The 22,579-nt window shown below is 50.0% G+C and overlaps 6 protein-coding genes across 6 annotated transcripts; 3 read left to right on the top strand and 3 right to left on the bottom strand.

Annotated features, from left to right (window-relative positions):
* Positions 1-4,811: 4,811 nt before the first annotated feature.
* On the bottom strand, positions 4,812-6,615 carry J7T55_000402 (uncharacterized protein; the record flags this gene model as incomplete). Its single annotated transcript, XM_053132517.1, has 2 exons — positions 4,812-4,945; positions 5,013-6,615. The coding sequence occupies 2 exons, from the start codon at positions 6,613-6,615 to the stop codon at positions 4,812-4,814; spliced, it is 1,737 nt and encodes a 578-aa protein (XP_052989640.1).
* Positions 6,616-7,801: 1,186 nt separating this feature from the next.
* On the top strand, positions 7,802-8,469 carry J7T55_000401 (uncharacterized protein; the record flags this gene model as incomplete). The annotated part of the gene is made up of 2 exons (XM_053132516.1): positions 7,802-8,043; positions 8,136-8,469. The coding sequence occupies 2 exons, from the start codon at positions 7,802-7,804 to the stop codon at positions 8,467-8,469; spliced, it is 576 nt and encodes a 191-aa protein (XP_052989639.1).
* A 385-nt stretch (positions 8,470-8,854) lies between these two features.
* J7T55_000400 (uncharacterized protein) lies at positions 8,855-9,512 on the bottom strand (the record flags this gene model as incomplete). The annotated part of the gene is made up of 3 exons (XM_053132515.1): positions 8,855-8,879; positions 9,030-9,250; positions 9,315-9,512. 3 exons carry the CDS (start codon positions 9,510-9,512, stop codon positions 8,855-8,857), a joined length of 444 nt encoding a protein of 147 aa, XP_052989638.1.
* A 714-nt stretch (positions 9,513-10,226) lies between these two features.
* On the top strand, positions 10,227-13,180 carry J7T55_000399 (glycosyltransferase family 1 protein; the record flags this gene model as incomplete). The annotated part of the gene is made up of 7 exons (XM_053132514.1): positions 10,227-10,341; positions 10,391-10,773; positions 10,866-11,230; positions 11,292-11,449; positions 11,514-11,883; positions 11,944-12,294; positions 12,361-13,180. 7 exons carry the CDS (start codon positions 10,227-10,229, stop codon positions 13,178-13,180), a joined length of 2,562 nt encoding a protein of 853 aa, XP_052989637.1.
* Positions 13,181-13,870: 690 nt separating this feature from the next.
* On the bottom strand, positions 13,871-16,752 carry J7T55_000398 (uncharacterized protein; the record flags this gene model as incomplete). The annotated part of the gene is made up of 9 exons (XM_053132513.1): positions 13,871-13,890; positions 14,136-14,316; positions 14,798-15,115; positions 15,169-15,608; positions 15,683-15,961; positions 16,024-16,334; positions 16,401-16,500; positions 16,584-16,607; positions 16,704-16,752. The coding sequence occupies 9 exons, from the start codon at positions 16,750-16,752 to the stop codon at positions 13,871-13,873; spliced, it is 1,722 nt and encodes a 573-aa protein (XP_052989636.1).
* An 817-nt stretch (positions 16,753-17,569) lies between these two features.
* On the top strand, positions 17,570-22,292 carry J7T55_000397 (ABC-2 type transporter; the record flags this gene model as incomplete). Its single annotated transcript, XM_053132512.1, has 6 exons — positions 17,570-18,649; positions 18,707-20,236; positions 20,306-21,247; positions 21,300-21,533; positions 21,585-21,814; positions 21,872-22,292. 6 exons carry the CDS (start codon positions 17,570-17,572, stop codon positions 22,290-22,292), a joined length of 4,437 nt encoding a protein of 1,478 aa, XP_052989635.1.
* Positions 22,293-22,579: the final 287 nt, after the last annotated feature.

The following is a 22,579-nucleotide window of genomic DNA, read 5'->3' as shown; positions in this document are numbered from 1 at the left end:
GAAGAGTATGTATAATGGATCGTTTGGCTTTGGGACCTGCTCGGGATCACTGAAGTCTTCTTCCTCATCGGAGGATTCTGGTGGTGATGGCGTTTATGATTGCTATTATTCGGTACCTACATCTTGATACCTGTCTGAAAAAATACATTCCTGGCTTGGCCACGGAACAGGAAAAATTGAAATTTTATCAAAGTAAAACCATGCTCTTCTATTCCTCTGTACCGTACGCACATGCAGCCATCGCCTACTCTAGTCAGAAACGTCGATGCCGGTAATGGCTGCAAAACCCTTTCCGCATCGCCCTTGGCGCTTTCTCTCGCTCGATTTATCGCAAAGCCTCTCCCTGCAATGTTCGCTGCAAAATCACAGAAATTTTGAAAACAGTTATTAAACAGATATAGAGGGCTGGAAACATTCAGCTCATATTATGACTGTTTGAGGGAAATCTGCGAAGCCTCCCACAGGGACCCCACATGCAGCAGCACTGTCGCCGGTATAATTACATTTCTTCATTGGCGCCGACATGCAGAGTGCTGCAGAATGGCAGCTTCTACTGCTTTCGACTTACCGCGTATGGCCCAATCAGGGGTATGTGCAACACATCCTGATGCAGCGCGTCAGTCACGAAGAGGGGCTGAGGCCTGACCGATCTGACACCGCCTCAAAAATATTTGACAACAGCATTATTTTCAGACATCCCTCTTTCCTCGCAACCTCTGTTTCGAGTGTCGACTTCAACATTCGGCACCAGCGCATCATGGCAGACGCCTTCAGTCTTGCTGTCAACATCCTTACGGTCCTGGAGTTCGGCAGGAAGTTTGCAACGTTGGCCTGGGACATTTACAAAAATGGCAAAGATGGGATACCCAAGATCGCCAGCCTTGGATTGACAAGCAAAGACCTCGAGGAAAATGGGCGCCGGCTTGAACAGCTAGGCTCTTCGCGTCCAGCCAATTCCCAGAACCAAACTGACGAGCGGATCCGCCAACTAGCTCAGAGATGTACAAAGGTTGCTGTACAGATGCAGGAGACAATCAGAGGACTATCAGTGCACGTGAGCAATCGTAAGGCACGCAATGCCGTGGTGAATGCATTCAGGTACAAGTGGCGGCAAAACGACATCACGGTGTTCGAAATGGAAATCCAAGAGCTGAGAAATGAGCTCATGTTGAATTTGAATATCTGGCTCAGGTTCGTTCTACGATACTTCTAACGGCTCTCAGGCAAGTCGACCTTCGGTGCTGACCATCACAATAGGAACGGTATGATGAAATCCCTTGAGAACCAAGACACGATGATCCAAGAGCTTGTAGAATCTCGAGGTAATGACAGAGGCCTCAAGAAGAGGTTAGATCGGCAAGAAGGCTTTGTTCAACAGATAGTTGAGATCCTCTCGTCCATCACGACTTCGGCTGTCCCGGTCAATGGTTACAACCGGCTGCAGACGTCGTTAGAAATGGACCTCATGGATGCTATGAACAATCATCTGCAGGAGTTAGGAGACGAGGATTCGAAAAGGTTGAAAATATCACCACGTCGACAAGCTCGCATCCGAAAAGGATTCATGTCGACTCTCTGGTACGACGGTATGTTTGACAGGGAGACTGGTGTGGTCGAAGCTCACCAAACCACGCTGAAGTGGATATTTGAACAGCCGAGCGGTGAGGCTCATACATCGCATAGTTTCAGTCAATGGCTTGAATCGGACAACCAACTATACTGGATCACCGGCAAGATGGGGTCAGGCAAGTCGACACTTATGAAATACATCTCTCAGAAGCTCCACACAACGACTTCGAAAGCAGACAATGAAAGACGATGTACGCCATTTCTCCTTCGGTGGGCTAAAGGCAAGCCGCTGTTCATAGCGACTTTCTACTTCTGGGCAGGCTCGAGTGAGGAGACAAAAATGCAGACCTCAACGGAAGGTCTGTATCGGACACTACTTAGCCAGATATTGGAAGCATATCCTGAAGCTGCACCGCACGTGTCGCCTCGACGATGGGAGAACCTGTGTCTGTTCAACAAGGTTTTGAAGCGCCCCGGAATCACAGAGCTCAAGGGCATGCTGAACAAGGCTGTCGAGTATGTGAGCTCCATCGCCAGCGTCTGTTTTTTTATCGACGGCCTCGACGAGCTCCAGGGCGGGAAAGAAGATATAAAGGGTCTGATTTACTGGGTAAAGACTCTGACAGAGACCTTTCCAGTCAAAATGTGTGTTGCCAGCCGGCCTTGGCGGGTCTTCGAGGATGCGCTGCAGAATCGACCGCATTTGCTGATGGAGGATTTTAACTCCAAAGACATTCACGAATATGTTTCAATGAGGTTCCATGAGGATCCCAATTTTGTGACCCGGAAAAAGATCAACAGAGCTTTATGCGACGAAATACTTGATGAGATCGTCGTTAAAGCAGAGGGCGTTTTCCTCTGGGTGAATATCGTTTGCACGTCTTTGCTCGAAGCAATGTCGAAAGGCGACCTCATGGGTCGCTTGAAACGAGTATTAAAGGAGCTTCCAATCGAGATGGAGAAGCTGTACGACCATATACTCGATAATCTTGAGCCTTCTTATAAGGATCACGCAGCACAATATTTCTTCCTTATGGAAGCATACCGGAGAACGCCAGATGCGCTCATCTTTTCTTTCGCGGACGACATTGAGGAAGATAGCGAGTTCCCTATAAACATGCCCAGGAATTCTCTCACTGATGCGGAACTGCAGTATCGGGGAATCGAGTTGGGGAAACGGATCAACTCCAGGTGCAGGGGTCTGCTCTGTCTTGCGGTGGAAGAACTCGAATCAGGGAAGGCAACGACACATTTGGACATAGGAACTGTTCAATACTGTCACCGAAGCGTCAAAGACTACCTAACAAGGGACAATGTCCACAGAAAGCTCACTGGTATGTTAAAGTTGCCCTTCGATCCGCACCTCAGACTCTGCTCAGCATATTTGGCGCGCTGGAAGTGTTCGGCAATCCCTTCTTTGAAAGGTGAATCGCAAAGGATTATCTACCACTGTGTACTACATGCAGCAGAGGTAGCCAGCGGGAGCTTCGCCATGATGATCCGGCTGCTCGACGAGTTGGATACGGATTTGAGGGGCCAGTTGGATTTTGTAGATGAGGATTTCCCAATGGAGGGTCGCTTCTTGTCTGGAATCAATGGCGACCATTCGCATTTTGGACCGGACCCCTGGTTTGGAGGCACCTTGTTGTCTTTAACCGTTGTTGTCGGCGTCATTGAGTTTGTGAGACATAAGGTAGGACGAGATCAAGGTTGTGTGGTCAAGTCCTCCTGTGTCTCTGTGACCCCGACCGACGATCAATTCAGGCTTCATCTGGATCCAACTGGCAGGCTTGGACGGTCATTAATGGAACAGGAACAGGAGATCGTGGGTATGTTAAATCACGTGCATCATGATGCGAATTGTGCGGAGCAGGTAGACTGGCCCCTTCTCCTGGACGCTTTGCTTGCTGCAGACCGCCCAGACCCAGCAATTATCTCTTTGCTTCTGGATAATAACGCAGACCCCAACCTCATTATTCGACGAGCCGCCTGGTCAAGGAGCGCATGGGGCGTGGTGTCATATCGTCTAAGGGAAGACACTCTTTTTGAACCAATTACCTCAAAGAGCGGTGCCTCCCCGGGCAAAAGCGGGAGTCCAGGCAAGAGGAAAGCGTGGATGGAGATAGTGTGTCTCCTGTTGCGGCATGGCTTCAAGCCGGACAGATCAGATGTGGAGTTCCTCAGGAGCTTCCTTGGGGAAGACGTGATCAAAGGGCAAAGACTGCCTTACCTGGGCCGCCATCGCGAAATGATCTCAAAGCTTTTGGCGAGAATTACCCAGATCCAGGCTAGACGTTGGAAAATTAGAGCGCTCAGAAAGACCACACATGGTGCGGGACAAACCATCCGCATTATCAATTAATTCAATGTGTAGCAATATGTGCTCAGTATCACGTTGATGTTAATATAGACGAGGACATAATGGTTAAAACAAAGCAAAAATGTTACTTGCAAGTGATCTCGATTTTAATGAGTGAAGAATTGGATTGCGAAGCAACCCTTGAGCCTGTTCCCAGTGCTGAGCTACGAGGCTATTCGCTACAGTATACACGAACATACCGTCCTCACAAGCAATTTCTATTCCTGCTGTATAAAATTTCACTCTCAACCACTGGCATCATCTCGCTGCATCGTACAGCGTGATGTTGTCCGCACACGTGACCATTCTTGAGGACAGCCTCGTCTTCGAATTTAGTAACCCTTCTCACGTTCTTTGTATGAGTGAATGTACGTAAGCGACACAGCGCTAAGGCACCGAGATTGCCTATCTGGAACACTGGGGCACTTCACCTTTTCGCAGTCCTCTCAGAACCCGCGGCGATTCCTTCCTCAATTACGGACTTCTACCAGTCCCACTCGAATGGAGTATTGGGACTCGCTTCAGGTATTCCATCGTCTGTATGCATAGACTCTTAGAAGTCTCCTACCTCATAAAAAAGTATCAGGGCCTAGTAATTGTGCGTTCAGAATATTTAACCCTGCCAAGGATCAGAAGACAAGTTGTATTATTTAGCATCCAGCTCTACCGCATATTATGACACACCATTTTGCACAGTAGGAACTAAGATGCTCTGACGAATTGTGATTAGGTGAAGCTAAGGGGGAGCGACTGCTGCTCTTGTCAAGGTACCACGCATGTCTCATCTTCCCTTTCGCAACCTAGGCTCCAAGAAGGGTGCTCTGCATCAAGCCAGTAGCCGCACACAAGTCGTAGCGGCACGTCAAGTAGATTCATTCAACTTCTAGGTGGTTTTGGACGCAACATAGTCATCCGGTCCGATCTTCTGTCCTAGGCCCTGATATCTCCATCTGCTTAAGTATGCAGGTAGATTGCCTGTGCCGCCATTGCTTGTTGCATATGCGCCGATCAAAGTGCCTGTGATTGAATCAGTCCTTCGTCAGTCAATCGCCCATTGCTATTGCTTGTCTACAAAGTGGCATACCTGTGAATGGGCCAGTGCCTCCACTTAGCAAGGTGGCAGGCGCGTACCCCATGATGACTGCGTTGTCACTATCAATCGTCGAAGACGCCGAGAAGGCGTAATGTGTATCATTGATGGCTTGGACACCAAGCCGGAAAGGCTGAAACCAAGTTCGCGGAACGGTCTGAATGACTGTGTCGATGGCTGGACCCTTATAGTTGCCGGTGCCAGTGACACGGAACCGGAGGTAATAGTCCAAGCCTGTTGTTGTGTTGTCCGACGGAAGTAAAACGAGACCCAGATCTATGTGCTGGTCCTGGGTGAGGAAAGCTGTTACACCTACTTCCTGCTCGGCTGTAGTGGCGCCGAAGTCCACGTCAACAGAATAGTTGAACAAGGTGTCTGTCTGTCGTCGACCAACAAATGTGATGCCGTCGGTGGATACAAAGTCCTCGCCACCGGTCAGGTTAGCAACACTGGGAAGTAACTTGAGGGCGTTTGGTTTCTCCTCCGGCGAGACCACATAATTCTCACTCTTTGGCCACCGCCAGTACACAAACTGCTTTGGCATGGATGAGTACTCCTCAAAGTCCACCACGTCCGGGTCGTCTACGAACGGTCCATCGCCGGGTAGATCTTCTGACCGAGGTGGTAAGTCCCACCCAGTCATCTGCCCCTGCACGGGGTTCTGGCAGATTGGCCAACCTCCCGCCTCCCAGGTCACATTGAAAAGCACCGACTCCCTTCCCATTGGATAATTGAGCCATTCCGGGCCAGACCTCGTTGAAAGCGCAACACCCCACCAATTCCCATCAGCGTCCTGCCACAGATCTGCGTGGCCGACGGTTTGGAAATACTCGCTTGTGTTGCGGTTGGTCAGGATCGGGTTCCCTTCAAAAGCTTCGTAAGGTCCATCGATGCTGGTCGAACGCGCGATTGTTTCCGAATGTCCCAGTTCAGTGCCGCCTTCAGCTATCATCAGGTAGTAGTAGCCATCATTCCAAGGCTTGTAGATGTGGGGACCCTCTGGGCTTGCTCCACCAGTACCGTTCCAGATGCTGTATGGTGTGGTGGTCTCCCCTGTGCTGAGGTCAATCTTGACCTGCTGGATTCCCGCAAAGGTGATGTAGGCCTGTCCGTCCACGTCGTCGTCCCAGAAGAGGTCCGGGTCGATGCTTGCTGCTGAGAAGCGGAGCGGATCAGACCATGCCTCATCTGAGTACGGATCGGATGTTGTAAAGATGGTTCCCAAGATGCCATCGTCGAGCACGGAGACGACCACAAGATGGAAAGTCCCGTTCCGGTAGCGGAATGAGGGCGCAAAGATGCCAGACTGCTGCCCGGCTGTGGAATTGCCAATCTCTGGCAATTGTGTCTCTCGGGTGAGTGCGCTGCTGACAAGCTTCCAGTTCACCAAGTCCTGGCTTGCGTAGATTGGGAGACCGGGCGTTGCTAAGAATGTTGATGCCGTACAGAATGCTGTATTGTTTAGCTCGGCAATGACGCCGGTGCAGGAAGGGTCCGAATGCCAACCCGGCAGCATGGGATTAGTGAATGAGTTGTCCATGGCCTGGACCACCCAATTGACTCCTAGCAGAGTCATAAAGAGTACGATGGAAAACATGGCGCAAAAGAACACTCAGTACTGCAGCGAGGAGAAGACTAGTCTGAACGGATTCCATCAACAGATGTGGCAAGTCTGGATAGAAGCTGATGGATTAAATACTACTAGTTTAATGCAACGAAACGACAGAGATCTCTTTGAACCACGTCATTCTCCGGTGCAAGTTCCCCAAGTGGATGGGGGAGATTGGCTTCAAGCGAAAGCCGGGACGGGGTATAATCTACGCGTTTCCCCCGTGGATTGCAGTAGCCGACCCGTCGTCGTATTCTGTTCTTCCCTGTCGTCTACCCCGGATTTGTCTGGGGCGGATGTCTGGGGCTTGCCCGGAATATCCGAACCTCGGAGAGGCCAAGCTTCGGTAGGAGATGAGGCGACAAACACTTGTTTTCATTGGAGAACGCCCAAAGGGCACCACAGCTGCGAATTTTATGAGCAAGATCGTGCCCTTGGCTCCCCTCTTCAACATTTGAGGTAACAACCTGCAACAGCGCGTATCCCAGGTGCCTGCACTCTATTTACCCGGTCGGGATTTTCCTAGTGGTCCGCTTTGTTCAAACATCCCTGTCGACCCACCATCGTCGCTGGGTGGGGAATGATTGATGTTGCCAGGAATATTATCATCCGGGTGGAGGAAAGACTTTTGTCAGACATACAGAACGTGCAAGTGCTGCACTGGTGCTAAATCGAGTCTTGTTTCGACGGCCCTGCAGGACGCATTGCTGCGGACGACCTCGGAGACTGAAATTTGAGACATCGTGGTCCCACGGTCGGATTGTGCGTGTTCATAGAAAATGCCAACGACAGGTGGAAATGGGGTCGAGTTGATGATGGAAAATCGCGTATCATGTTTGCGGTGGATAGTTCCCGTTTCGATGAGAGAGCACAAATAGATTTATCAATGAATTTATTTGATTTTAATAAAAAAAATTGTGTACCATGTCTTGATAGTTCCATCCAAAAGCCAATGTAGAAAAGATGCAAGAAAAATGCGGTGATGCGGGATTGAACCGCAGACCTCCAGATATAGGACTGAATTGAACTTCAGTCTGGCGCTCTCCCAACTGAGCTATCCCCGCTAATTGCATAATCCAATTGAGTTGTGGTCAGCAGTTCTGGGGTGGCGTCATATAGCGCATCTAATGAAGCAATCCTCGACTTACCACAGCTGTGTCTCGCTGAAAACGACATGGTGATTTTTGATGGCATCGACGAGTGTAGCGATAGCGAAGGATTTGTGGAGTCACTCCTTCAGATATGCAACAAGACTCCAGAGGTTCGTCTCCTGCTCTTTAGCCGGATCAATGTCCCTGGCTTGAAGCTCTCTGTCTCGAAGAGCATGGCATTCACTATGCCCAAGAGTCGAGTCACAGAGGACATCAGCAGTTTCCGTCTCGGTCAGCTTGACGACATGTTTGAACGGGAAGTCCTGTAGCCGAGATACAGGTCGCGTACCAGCATAATACCTCTTCGTACCTTATTAAGACAACCCACGCCGCTCAGAACGTAACTGTGGTTTACAGCTCCCGCGGTGGCGGCACCGAGGTCAATCTCGCTAGGCGGGCTAGCGCTGGGGCGGTGCAGTCGACCAAAGTCCTAGTCCTCCCGGCTGCGCCCATGTGTCTTCCTCCTGCTGCGCAAATGGAGATGACGGCTCTGCGGGACGTAGAAGAGCCGAGGTCATGGAGCTTGGCTGAGGCAGAGACGACCTGGAGCGAATGCCGGGGAAGATATAACCAATTCACGAAAGAAAGGGACTATATTCTGAGGATGCTATGCATCGTTATGTCCCGGATGAAGAATTTGCGCGGCTCGCACGACTATCTAGCTTCTTCAATGCGGCTGGTAATACAATAGCTTGGTTGGCAGGCTCGAGGAATTAGCGCTAATGGCACGCAGAGGACGACTTCCAAACTCCTCTGAAATACCGGATTTTTCTTTTCCAAACCCGCCTTGTGGAAATCAACGTGGACCTATACAAGTCTAACCGTGGCGATGGCAGTGGCCCAGAATACATTTGGTGTGATCCTCGAGCTTCACCCCAAATATCTATCCCAATGAACGCCCCAATCTTGCTCTATCTCAATCCCAACGTTCCTTCCGAAATGAAAACATCATCCATGGTTGTGAGTTCTCCCTCGTCCCCCGATTCACAGGCTAAATTCATAAAAACGCGTCCATTAGATCAAATACCAAGGCAGCTGATCAAGCTCCGTGAATATCACTGTGGGTAGGCTGCAAATCATTCGTCGTTGTGGATCATACGACTTCTTTCGATTCAGTTCGTATGCGTTTCGAGACGACGGCAGTCCAAAAAGCTAGCGCACTTGACGAGGTGAGCTTATGTTTCCCTATTTTGAGATCTCGAGTGTGGAGGGGGAACGGATGAGTGCATGGCAGAAGGCTGCAGTACATACGTTAAAATGACGGCGATCAGAACGATCAACCAGCTCAAACCGCAATATGCATTCTGACAATAGCGCGAGATTCCCATGAAAGTGATTATGACAACCACAAACCAGAAGAGAATCTCCATTGTATTCAGAATCTGGTACGCCTTGAGACTTCGCCAACGTCGAAACTTGGTAAAGTGGGTTGTCGCGAGTTGGTACGAGAGTATTACCAAAGTTTTGATTCCCTATCATCATTATGTCAGGTATTCGCTGCTGCTACGAGTATCTGAGCACAGAAGTCTAGCCTACCATCACGATTCCGAGCGTATCGGATCTTGTCACAGGCATCCCACTTGGCTTAATTCCGACACGTGCGCCAGTTAGGATGATCATGGTGATTACCAGCGTCACTTGAATCAAGTGCATCTTGTTCTTGAAATCGGGGTTGAACAACGGACTGTGAAAAAATGCCGAAACATCGTCAAAAAAGTTGCGTATGCGATCCATGCTGGCGTCGTGTAGTGAATTGCTTTGTCGGGCTTGCCCGGGCGTTGCTGGCTCTGACGCTTTTCAGGAAGTGTTGGAATAATGGATGGAAACCGTTCATCTTTGTAAGATCGCAAAGACAATTGCATCAATTCTCACAGCCACCGTGCTTGAACGACACTAGTGACCTGCGTACAAGCCCTTCTATAAGATAATTCTGAACTTGGCGAACTGGATTAGCCGCGAGCCAATTGCAAACGAATTAGTACGAAATACCGGAGTCTTCAAGCCGTTGTACGATGGCATTGTATGAGTGGAGTAACCGAAAGCCAATTACAAACCATTGAATACGACCAGGCAGTTGTGAGGCCTATCCCGATTTCGTCAAAGTGGAGTTACTGCGAGCCACTCACGAACTAGTAAATACGATTGACCGGGGTCATCGAGCCAAGCCGTAATTCGCGTCACGGCATACGCTTATAAGCCACCGTGCTCTCGCCAGCCGATAATCAAGCGTCGAGACGCGTATCTCGTCCTCCATGAGGCGGCGTCAAAGCAATGGATCTTTCTCTACTTCTAGAGATTCGGTGTGGCAGTGTGAAAGAGGTGCACAGCCCTCTGGCATCTATTATTTAAGTGGCTTTCGGGCAACCTCTGCTTCAATTTTCTCTGCGAACAGCCACGAAGAATGCAAATAAACACAACCTTTCACTGTCTCCCATATTCGCATTGTTGATGCCAGCCACGACCATGGACACCTATGGATCAGCGGACGAGTCGAATATCGATCCACCGCCGTCTTACCTCTATGCTCTTGAGCAAGGACAGCGGGATGGTGAGACCTCCACAGGTACGGTCTGCCCATGCAAACCAGTTGTACTTCGCTCTAACAGCATCAGATGGCAGGATCAATGTTGATCCAAATTCACGTCTGGTCAAATCACTTTCGTTGTTTATACCGGACTGGAAATTGACCGACGTACCTGACTCATCCCAGCCAACCGCTTCGGGTTTGGAAGCGCCACCAGCATACAGTTCGCTGGCTCTCACACCAAAGACGGACAACGCAAATGAAGGATGGTCTCTGCCTTTGAACATTGTGATACAGGTTGTCGGTAGTCGTGGCGATGTACAGCCTTTCATTGCACTTGGCAACGAGCTACAAAGATACGGTCACCGTGTTCGACTTGCGACACATGATGTCTTCGAAAGCTTTGTGACTAGCTCTAATCTGGAGTTCTTTCCTATTGGAGGCGATCCGGCAGAATTGATGGCATATATGGTCAGTCACCACTATTCCCGAGGCTGCAAAGCACGAAAGGCTTGCTGGTGAATCCAGCTGGACCGAACTCTTTGCTCAATTTGCCATCACAGGTCAAGAACCCAGGTCTTCTCCCAGGCATGAGAACTCTGCTCTCCGGGGACATTCAGACAAAGCGGGCAACCATTGCCAAAATTCTCGAAGGCTGCTGGAAATCATGTATAGAACCTGACGGGAAAACTGGACGGCCTTTCGTTGCAGACGCGATTATTGCTAATCCACCGAGCTTCGCTCATGTCCACTGCGCCCAGGCGCTGGGTATTCCTGTCCATCTCATGTTCACGATGCCGTGGTCCAGTACGAGATTCTTCCGTCATCCTCTGGCCAACATCAGAGATTCACAACGGGTCAGTGAGGATACGAGACGGACTCTGAACTGGGTGTCATTTGCGTTTGTCGAGTGGATGACCTGGCAAGGGTCAGCTTACCCCCCCTCCAACTTTCCACATTTCCCCCTCTGCTAACATTGCTGTGCCTAGTATCGGGGATCTCGTTAATGATTGGCGACGCACCCTTGATCTCGAACCAGTACCATTCACCGAAGGCCCTTTACTTGCTGAGAAACTCCACATTCCGACAACTTATTGCTGGTCACCAGCTTTGATACCAAAACCCGTCGACTGGCCAGACTTCATAGGTTCGTCCATAAGTTCATGTCTACCCTCTATTTATTCAAACTTTTGAAACTTAAGCTCGATCAGATGTCTGCGGGTTCTTTTTCCGAGAAGAACCACAATACACCCCTCACCCTGAGCTGGCAAAATTCCTCAGCGAGGGGCCGCCTCCCATCTACGTCGGATTTGGCAGCATTGTCATCGATGATCCGGAAAAGCTAACAGGAATGATTCTTGAGGCCGCGGAGACGATTGGCGCACGACTAATAGTCTCCCGGGGCTGGAGCAAACTCGGGGATTCTCGAGACAGTAATGACCGGGTGATATTCATCGACGACTGCCCTCACGAATGGCTTTTCAAACAAGTGGCTGCTGTGGTTCACCATGGTGGTGCTGGCACAGCGGCATGCGGCCTCCGCTTCGCCAAACCGACCTTCATCGTGCCATTCTTTGGGGAGTACGTATAGCACAAAGGCTTTCTTAGCATTCAAAGTGCTGACGTCCCACTGCTGTATAGCCAATTCTTCTGGGGCGAAATGGTCGCCCACGCCGGTGCCGGACCGAGCGCTATCCCGCATAAAGACCTGAACTTGAAGAAATTGACCGAGGCTTTGAAATTTTGCATGTCTGCGGAGGCATCGAAAGCAGCTCTCGCTATATCAGACAAGATGAAAGGAGATTCTGGCGTGAAGGCCGCTGCACGCAGCTTTCATAAACACCTCCCAGCAGAGAGGATGCGATGCCAGCTTGCCGAAGATAGGGTAGCCACATGGGCATACTCCAGGCACGGCAAGCGAATCATCTTGTCAAATTTCGCTGTAGAGATACTGGCACGTCGTTTGAAAATCGACAAGGGGAAGCTGAAACAGTAAGTATCTCTTGCTTCGTACCATGTCTACTCACATCCAAGACGCCAGCATTAACAAAGCTAAAGGCACATGTCGAACACAATTATAATCCAAAATTCTCGCTGGGATCCAATCACCGGAACAGCTTCTGCCATCGTTGGAGTCTATACGGGCATGGCAGGCGCGGCAGCAGGCATCGTCACTAAGCCCGTAGCAGCATTGAGAGCCCCGAAATCGAAGAGCATGGACTCAGATGCTGAGGTCGCGGAAGCGGGCCACGGAAATGGCCCAGGTCTAGCACTTCCGACATCTCCCGCTCCGGCACGGGCTGCTCAGGTCGGGCTCCCTCGTCGCAATGGTAACCGAACTTCCGGTCGCGATTGCATGTCTACCGGCGGTGCCATGGCCATTGGGGTAGCTTCGGGCGTAGGGTCTCTTCTCCATAACTTCGCCAAGGGCTATCTGATTGACATGCCCCTCGCTTTTACCGAAGGGATGCGTAATGCACCGCGTCTATATGGTGGAAAAGTGGCCAATTACGGGCCCGTTACCGACTGGAAATCCGGAATCATGGTCTCGGGCAAGAACCTGGAAAACGGCATAGGACAGGGAGTTGCCGGTGTGGTACAGGAGCCAGTACGGGGTGCACAACAAGATGGTGCGCTGGGCGCCATCAAAGGGATGGGGAGAGGGCTCCTTGGGTTGTGCACTGGTGTCTCCTCCGCAGCTATGGGCGTCGTTGCGTATCCCGGATGGGGCATTTATCAGAGCATAAACCGCTCTCTACATACTAGGACGCGCGACCGGATTGTGGCTGCCCGCCTGGTGGAGGCCAAGCATGAATTCGGCAGCACAAAGGACCCAGATGTGGAACGACGTGTCTTGGAGCGCTTCAATGCTTTTTAAGGAGAGAAAGTCAGGCTACATTGATACCAGCACAAGAGTGTTAATGTCTAGGGGTTCGTATATAATGACCTTGGAAAGAATGGGAGAACCTGCATTTGATATGAGGCAAGAATTTCAGATTTCCGATATAAGAGACGGAGCCTGTCACCCGAGCGAGTGCAAGGATGCAAATGCCAGAAACGGCTGTCTGTTTGGAAGAGACAACTCAGCGAAGGAGAAAAGAAGAGGCAGCTTTTACGCGTCAAATGTGTTGCCGGGTATGTGCTTACGGTAGATGACTCAGACAAACTCGTGATACTATCAATTCCACGCAACATAAACCTCCGTGTTCTTCCAGCATCTGCTTTTGTGAGGGCCAATTCCTTAGACTCCTAGACCGCCGTTCCCGGACGATGGTATGAAGGCAGTGGCTCTGCATGCAGCAGTAAATCATGCTCCAAAGCCAAGGCCGGCGGCTCTCTCATACATTCCGACCGGGTAGAATCGGTGTGCTCATTGACAGAAAGATCGCGACCGCTCTGAGAGGATTGTGAGGCTTTGAGCTCCATAAGAGGCTGATGGACATTGCCGAAGCGAGAAAAGTCAATTGTCAATCTCCCCGACGTCACAGTGAAATGAATGTGCTTGGGCGCATTTCTTTGGAAACTAGTGCCCTCCAGATCAGCTAGAGTTTCAAGCAGGTTGTTCCATCTATTGCGCATTGCGCTGGACTTCATCAAATCAGTCAAGAGTCCAATGCGACCGGTTCTCTGTTGAGCCCGAATCATGGCTCGATGTCTTTCAAGCGTAACCCTATGTTCTTTCCTGTCCTGTCTTTTGTTGGTCCAGAGGGAGCGAAAGGAGACGAGGCATGCGACGATGAAGGCCAAACGGATCAGCACGACCATAAGTAAACATGTTTCGGGACGCGTTTCGGGAGGACTGAGAAGGACTCGAGAATGCACAGTCTACTTACAAACTGTAAGTTCGACGAAGAGCCAGAACGCCAACCATGACGGGTCGAAACCTTTGCGGCTGGCTTCCTCCACGGACTTGTAGACACCACCGAATATACTGCCGCGGACAATAGTGACAGCTATAGTGAAAGCGACCAGCGAGAATATACTCGTCAGAACAAGCTTCTGATACAGGGAGATCTTGGTGTTCCACAAGATAATAATGGGGAACACAAACTTTTTATAGTTCGATGACCCACAGGGATAGTCAATTTCTATGTATGAGCCGTAGGGGTGTGTTGATCCTGCTCTTCGTGGCTCATGGTCTCAGTCACTGTGCCTATGAGACTCTGGATTCGTAAGCGTGAGCGGAGGGGGCTACAAATAAGGCATCAATTGATTTCACTTGTCAGTCAGAGCTGTCTACAACCCCCGCTTCCACTGTGTACTTCCTATGTGCTTCTCATAAACTAGGTGCAGAACACCAATGAAGTCAGACCAGGTGACATGAAACTCAACTCGCAGAGGTCCCAAAGTCAGTTACAAATGGCCGAATGTCTTTACATAAGCTGTTTAGTGCCTTTGATAACGGCTTAAAATCCTCCTCATCCTTTGAGATGTCTATAACCTTCACCGATATTCGCTCAAGAACTGCTAGATCCGATTCCAGTATGCAACATACGGGGTTCGTGACGATGTTGTAAGCAAGACAGCTGAACTGAGTTGCTGCTTGATAGAAGCCCAGCATCATGGAGATGGACTCTGACCGTGGGTAAGCGTCAATAACAATATCGAAATGATGGAGAAAACGTCTTGCTGCATTGACTGCTAGCGCAGATTTAGGTTGATCTTTATCTGAAATGATGGAGTTTGGCAAGTATGGGCTCACGGTTGAGACCTTTCGAAGCATTAAAACAATGCAGGTATATCCCGTGAAAGCCACTTCATAGAGCATCCACATAGACATCTTGTTCGTAGTGCCTTTTTGGATCCAACTCTCCTATTGCATGATTAGAGCTGTAATTTGCGGGTCATAAATGCATGAGAACTCACAATTTCCCACTCCTCGAACAAGGACTCAATCTCCCGACACAGTACTTCAATTTCCATCTCTATCTCGGGATGGTTGGCACGGTCTTCTATCAGTGAGAAATATCGGATGAGGATAAAGGTGATTCGAGACCTCATGATAAAAGTCATGGTCGGTATTGCATGGAAGTCTGGCGCTGAGGCAGACGACAGCCAGGGGAGATTGACCTTCCAAGCTTTCACGTTGACTGCAAAGGCTGGGGGTTTGTTGTATATGAGGCGAAAGAATAAGTCGATGTAGATTAGATCCCAAAAGCCTTTTCTATCTGCCTCAACTCTTGCCTGATCCGGTTCGATTGGTGTTTCGGTGTTGTCGAGATGATGAATCTGGAGTTCTTCGGCGTGTTCGCAAGCAGTCTTATACATCTGCCATCCAAGCTCGTAGTCGAAGTGATCCGCTGCCACTTGTGCCTAAACAATTCAGCACTGCACGATCTTCAGTAGATTATGAGACGTAGGCGGCTCACTATAAATATACCTGCAAGGAAATCCATTCTTGTGCCAGTTGCTTCTCGTTGCCAGCCGGGAAGCGAGCGCAGACAGCAGACGTACAACTGCTGAGTGTATGATAGACCCGTTTCAGGCCGTCGGGGTGTGTCAGCCATGTAGAGGCCAATGTACAAAATGCAGTAATAGACAACAAGCATTGCTGCGTCGATACGTATTTGCGGATAATCAATAATATCCGGGATTAATCGAAATATTTTGGGATCAATGAACTCCAAGAATATCTCGGTTCTGTTGAGCTCGAAGTAACCTTTGCATATAGGGGTCAGTTCGTTCTCAATGCCACTCATTTAAAAGTTGATTGATTCTTACAATCAATCCAGCTTTTTGCAAGGTCAGGCGGGATGCGTATTTCCGCCGCTAGGGTTGCTTGGGAGATACCTCGGAGCCTCAACTCCTGGACTCGCGATGCAGCATCAGTGACAACAGCTGTGATGTCAATGTCCCCAATTGCTGTCGGGATGGAGGGGATGGAGCTGTGGGTCGGTGATGTAGTGTTTGAACACGAAGGAATTTCTACAGTTCGTATCGTACCAGCCTCGTGGGCTTCGGGTTGTAATACGACATGCTGTTCGACTTTCTCCAAGCGCTCAAGAATGAGCGCAAGGGAGTGATTTTTCTTCCTGCGTTGTCAAGTCAGTGAAAAACACGTGGCAAGCCCGCACTGCTAATGGAGGCTTTATGCGCACGTACCCGGTACTTTGTTTTCTAGAGTTACGTTTGGCACGCTCAGGATAAACGCATTCAATGTTTTGAACAGCACATCGCTGACAGGTTGGTTTTGCACGGCTGCATCGGACCTTGTCACTGTTACTGACTATGACTGTACGGGAGGGCGACACGATCGGAGTGGGAACGATCGACCGACTTACCTTCTTGAGATTGCAGCGTCGACACTGTGATGCGACATATGAGCGTCAGCACTGACAGATTGGAGTCACAAACCAGGGATGATTGAAACAACCCCCAACGGACGGTGATTCTGGAGCAACAGCATACCGATAGGGCGTTCAGCTGTGGAGCCTCATCGGGAGTACTCATCTTCTCGGAGTCTTGTGGCTAAGGCCGCGATACCGAGCGTACGATGGTGACAATTTGCCGGGTGGGAGAGCTTTTGCTGAGCCTATGCTATGATGAGCCATGTAAGAATTGATCGCACGGACTACCGTGACTGTGTTCGTAAATCAAGGAGGAAAAGGGCGGGGGGGGGGGGGGGGAGAAGCTGTCAACTGGTGGCAGTCGGAGCTCGGATCGCAAGGGACGCGAGAGCGCGACGAATCAAGAGAAGCCTAGTTACGCCACCGACTACTCGAGCCCGAAATACCATTTTGTCGAGGAACGTGGATCACTACTTCGGGGCTTGGCAGACACCGAAGTACCTAACTTACGAACCTTTGCGCCAGAACTTGATCGTGGCTCACAGCTTGGCAAACCCTCCAAGTTTCGAAATTACGGAAGATATTTGATTTGATGCCGGACAGCATTCAGCGTTCTTACCAACTCCGGCCCTTGACTAGCGGTTTCGTGCATTTGTTTGAAAAAATAATTTCTGGATCGGGACAAATTGTGGGCTTGGGTTCCTGAACGCTTAGTTGTCTTGGCAAAGGCCGAGATATGTCCACCCGGACGCTCCAAAGCTTCAGCAGGAGTCTTTTCAGCCACAGAAGATGGCCCAAACCAGTCACTGCAGTGCAATGTTATCACTAGAATGTGTCAACATGGCAAGGTTCCATGTTGATATTTTCCTCGTATAGACAGTCACATATAAAGGACGCCAATATCCCCAAATATTTCTTTGGTATCATAGAACTCTCATTTTGGTGCTCTACTATTGCATATCAGAACTTTGGGCGAAATCATGGCAGCTTCCCATCAGAACAACACTGAAGAGGGGAACAGGCGGTCGCATCTGGCTGCTCCGCAGCCTTCCTTTGACTCTGAGTCGACCTCCACTGTGGCAGACCAGGATCAAACTGGAAATCCCAACTACATCGCGGTCAGCGAAACGCGAATGAGCGCCGAAATTCATGAATTGGCTAGAAAATTGACGACTCGGTCGGAGAGCAGTCCTGGCTACCTATCTCCCTCGGCTGCTGGAGGAGCTCTCGATCCTAAAAGCGACAAATTCAACGCCAGGAAATGGGCCATGGCGTTCTACAACTCCCGAAAAGCGGCGTCCGGCACAACTCCTCGAACAGCGGGCATAGCATTCAAAGGCCTCAATGTATACGGCTATGGAACTGACACCGACTTCCAAAAGACAATCGGCAATATTTTCATTGAAGGTCCGGCGACGCTACAAAGATTTCTTGGCCGCGACAGGAAGCGCATCAACATCCTGCAAGACTTGGAGGGCGTCGTAAATAACGGGGAGATGCTCTGCGTACTTGGGCCTCCAGGCTCGGGATGCTCTACCCTTTTGAAGACTATTGCGGGCGACACATATGGCTTCCATGTCGACAAGAAGTCGACCATTAATTACCAAGGCATTCGACCCGAGCAAATCAGGAATGAGTACCGTGGTGAGGCTATCTACACGGCAGAGGTTGACAACCATTTTGCTCATCTTACCGCCGGCGACACTCTCTATTTCGCAGCTCGATCGCGTAGCCCCAAGCACATCCCTGAGGGAGTGTCGAAGGCAGAATATGCCGAGCATCTGCGAGATGTCATCATGGCCATGTTTGGCATTTCCCATACGATGAATACGCGCGTGGGAGATGATTTCGTCCGCGGCGTCAGCGGTGGCGAAAGGAAACGCATCACCATTGCAGAGGCAGCTCTCGGCTTTTCACCTCTGCAGTGCTGGGATAACAGCACCAGAGGCCTTGATAGTGCCAACGCCGTCGAGTTCTGTCGCACGCTGCGGACACAGGCGGATATTACGAGATGCTCGTCATGCGTCGCTATCTACCAGGCCCCACAGGCAGCCTATGATGTGAGTACCGAGCTAGGAAGCCAATTCAGTTAGGTGACGGCATCTAACTTCTATCAGCTTTTTGACAAGGTCATCGTGTTATATGAGGGCCGTCAGATCTTCTTTGGTAGAGCTGGCGAGGCCAAAGCGTACTTTGAGAATCTGGGCTTTGTCTGTCCCGAGCAACAAACAACCGCTGATTTTCTCACGTCCATGACGAACCATAACGAGCGAATCGTCAGGCCGGGTTGGGAAGGCAGGACACCTCGTGCAGCCGACGAATTCGCCAAAGCATGGAAGGCTAGCTCTGCACGCGCCTCTCTCTTGAACGAAATCGACATTTACATCGAGCAACATCCGTTTGACGGTGTACATCATTCCCAATTTTCTGAGTCGCGTCGACTAGACCAGTCCAAGCACCAACGAGAGCACTCTCCATTTAATCTCTCTTTTATGGAACAGGTGAATCTCAATCTCTGGCGCAGTTGGGTCATGCTCAAAAGCGATCCGTCCATCACCCTTACCATGTTCGTTGCCAGTATTTTCGAGGGCCTCATCGTTAGCAGCATCTTCTACAACCTGCCGAGTAGCACGAGCAGCTTCTTCCGTCGGTCCATTCTTCTCTTCTTCATAATCCTTATCAACGCCTTCAGCAGCATCCTCGAAATCATGACCCTCTATGCCAAGCGAAAGGTTGTTGAGAAACAGGCTCGTTACGCCTTTTACCATCCCAGCGCAGAAGCTCTGGCTGCCATGGTTGTCGACCTTCCTTACAAAATTGTCAACGGAATCTTGCTCAACACTCTCCTCTATTTTATGTGCAACTTACGTCGAGAGCCGGGTGCCTTCTTCTTCTTCCTCTTATTTTCGCTTACCATCACCCTATGCATGTCAATGATGTTCAGGCTGATTGGCTCCGTCACCAAGACCATCGCTCAGGCACTAGCCCCGGCTTCCATTGTCCTGCTGGGTCTTGTGTTATACACCGGTTTCACAATCCCCGTTGCATACTTGCAAGTCTGGCTTGGGTGGTTGCGGTGGATCAACCCTATTCATTTTGGCTTGGAAAGTGTTTTCCTCAACGAGTTTTTTGGTCGCAAATTTCCTTGCTCGGGTTTTGTCCCTGCTGGCTCCGGATATGAAAATGTCGGAAAATTGGAAAGAGTATGTTCTACTGTCGGGTCCGTTCCAGGCGAGAACTTTGTCTACGGAGAAGCCTATCTGGAAGCTTCATACGGCTTTGTTAACTCGCACCGATGGAGAAACTTTGGAGTTCTCATCGCCTATCTGCTTCTGTTCTTGGGCCTTCACTTATTCGCAACCGAGTACGTGGCTTCAGAGCGCTCCAAAGGTGAGGTGCTGGTCTTTACGAGACCGTCTTTGAAAAAGAATGGTGCCAAAAAGGCCGCGGACATTGAGGCTGGTGTCGCAGAAACGAACCGCCAGACGGGAGCAAATGATACCGCGAATGTCGCCGATATGGAGAAACAAACTTCGATATTTCACTGGAAGGATGTGTGCTACGATGTCAAAATCAAGACGGAGACGAGAAGAATACTTGACCATGTGGATGGTTGGGTCAAGCCAGGCACCTTGACCGCTCTAATGGTAAGCAACCATTCGGAGCCATCTCCTTCCACTTACCGCTAAGTTGTATGGAATGCTGACTTTCCTCAGGGTGTCTCTGGAGCCGGAAAGACGACTCTCTTGGACGTTCTTGCGAGCCGCATAACCATGGGTGTCATCAGCGGTGAGATGCTTATCGATGGGCGTCATTGCGACTCGTCATTCCAACGAAAAACTGGTTATGTTCAGCAGCAAGATCTCCACCTCCATACCGCCACAGTCCGAGAGGCACTAACCTTTAGCGCCTTACTGCGTCAGCCAGCCAAGTATAGCAAAGAGGAGAAGCTCGCGTATGTTAATACGGTCATTGGTTTATTGAACATGGAAGAATACTCGGAAGCAGTTATCGGAATCCCTGGCGAGGGCCTGAACGTGGAGCAACGCAAGAGACTGACGATTGGAGTTGAGCTTGTGGCCCGGCCACAGCTGCTGCTATTTTTGGATGAGCCGACGTCTGGACTTGATAGCCAGACATCGTGGTCCATTTGTGACTTGATGGAAAAGTTGACCAGAAATGGACAAGCGATTCTTTGCACTATCCACCAGCCATCGGCGATGCTCTTCCAGAGATTTGATCGACTCCTGCTACTTGCAAGAGGCGGCAAAACCGTCTATTTCGGCGAGGTCGGGCAACACTCGAGTGTCTTGATGGATTACTTCGTTCGCAACGGTGGTCCCGCCCTGCCGCCAGGTGCAAACCCGGCCGAGCATATGCTCGAAGTTATTGGAGCAGCACCTGGTGCCCACACTGACATCGACTGGCCTGCCGTTTGGCGACGATCTCCCGAATACCGTGAAGTGCACGCAGAACTTGAGAGACTGTGTGGAACTGGCTCAAAGGAAGCACCCTGCGAAGGGACAGATTCTTCTCAATACGAGGAATTCGCAGCCCCGATGCCGGTTCAGGTCAAGCAAGTCACGAAACGAGTTTTTCAACAATACTGGAGAAGTCCTAGTTATTTGATTTCCAAATTTATTTTGTCCGCAGGTGCTGTAAGTGAAGACACTCATCCCCTATTCGGTAGATGCTAACGTTGAGCAACAGGCCTTGTTTATCGGGCTCTCTGTCATCAATAGCGATAATACCGCCCGTGGTCTCCAGAACCAGATGTTTGGTGTTTTCTTGTTCTTAACCATTTTCGGCCAGGTGGTCGAACAAATCATGCCTATTTTTTGTCAACAGCGAACGCTTTACGAAGCTCGCGAGCGTCCTTCAAAGTCATACTCATGGCAATCTTTCATGTTCGCCAACCTTGTGGTTGAACTCGCCTGGAATTCTGTGAGTATTGATTACTCTCATGGAACTCGTGTCACTAATATGTATTAATAGTTAATGTCTGTATTCTGCTTCATCTGTTGGTATTTCCCCATTGGCCTGTACCGGAATGCGGAATGGACAGGTCAAGTCCACGAGCGGGGCATCACCACCTTCCTACACGTCTGGGTGTTTTTCCTCTTTACGAGCACCTTTGCGCATATGATGATTGCTGGCCTGCCAAACCCTGATATTGCAAGCGCTGTGACCAACTTATTGTTCATCATGATGTTCATCTTTTGTGGGTAAGTAGAGAGCCATCCATGCTTTGCCACTATCTGCCCATTACTGATCATCTGCAGAGTTCTCGCCGGTCCGAAGGAGCTACCAGGCTTCTGGATCTTTATGTACCGTATCAACCCATTCACGTACGTTGTTGAAGGCTTCATGGGCACGACGCTTGCCAACGCCCCCATGAGCTGCGACAAGACCGAGATTGTCGAGTTCAACGCACCCAACGGAACGACGTGCGATGACTATCTAGCTGCTTACATCAAGATAAACGGCGGGTATTTGGTCGACGGCGATGAGGGAAGCTCGAGTTGCCATTATTGTTCAATGGACGACACAAATATGTTTTTGAAGGGCATCAATGTCGACTTTGGAAATCGGTGGCGCGACTTCGGGTTTCTCTGGGCCTATGTTGTCTTCAACTGTGCCGCCGCGGTTTTCTTCTACTGGTTGGCTCGTGTACCTAAGAACAACAAGGTGAAGAAGGAGTAGAAGATACGATCGTGACGATCGATTGGGTGTCCATCTTTCAGAACGACTTGTTTGACATCGAGTTTGCCTTTTTCTTGTCGAGGTAACCATTAATGCATAATAGATTAGACCGAAAGATCCGTAGACTGCCTTTTAACAAAGCCCCATTTTCTAGATTCGGGAAAGCGTCTAGGATGTATAGATGGAAAGTTGCGCGTATAATTTCGTTATAGACTCCCTGGCGCGTCTAGCCATAACTTCTGGCCCGTTCGGCTGTTCTTCTGTCTCATTCAGAAAACCTTCTAAAG

This window comes from Diaporthe amygdali (genome assembly GCF_026229845.1).
Source record: "Diaporthe amygdali strain CAA958 chromosome Unknown NODE_31_length_594919_cov_65_084759, whole genome shotgun sequence".
In the NCBI taxonomy this organism is placed as follows: Eukaryota; Fungi; Ascomycota; class Sordariomycetes; order Diaporthales; family Diaporthaceae; genus Diaporthe; species Diaporthe amygdali.
This window is presented reverse-complemented; position numbering and strand designations above follow the sequence as displayed.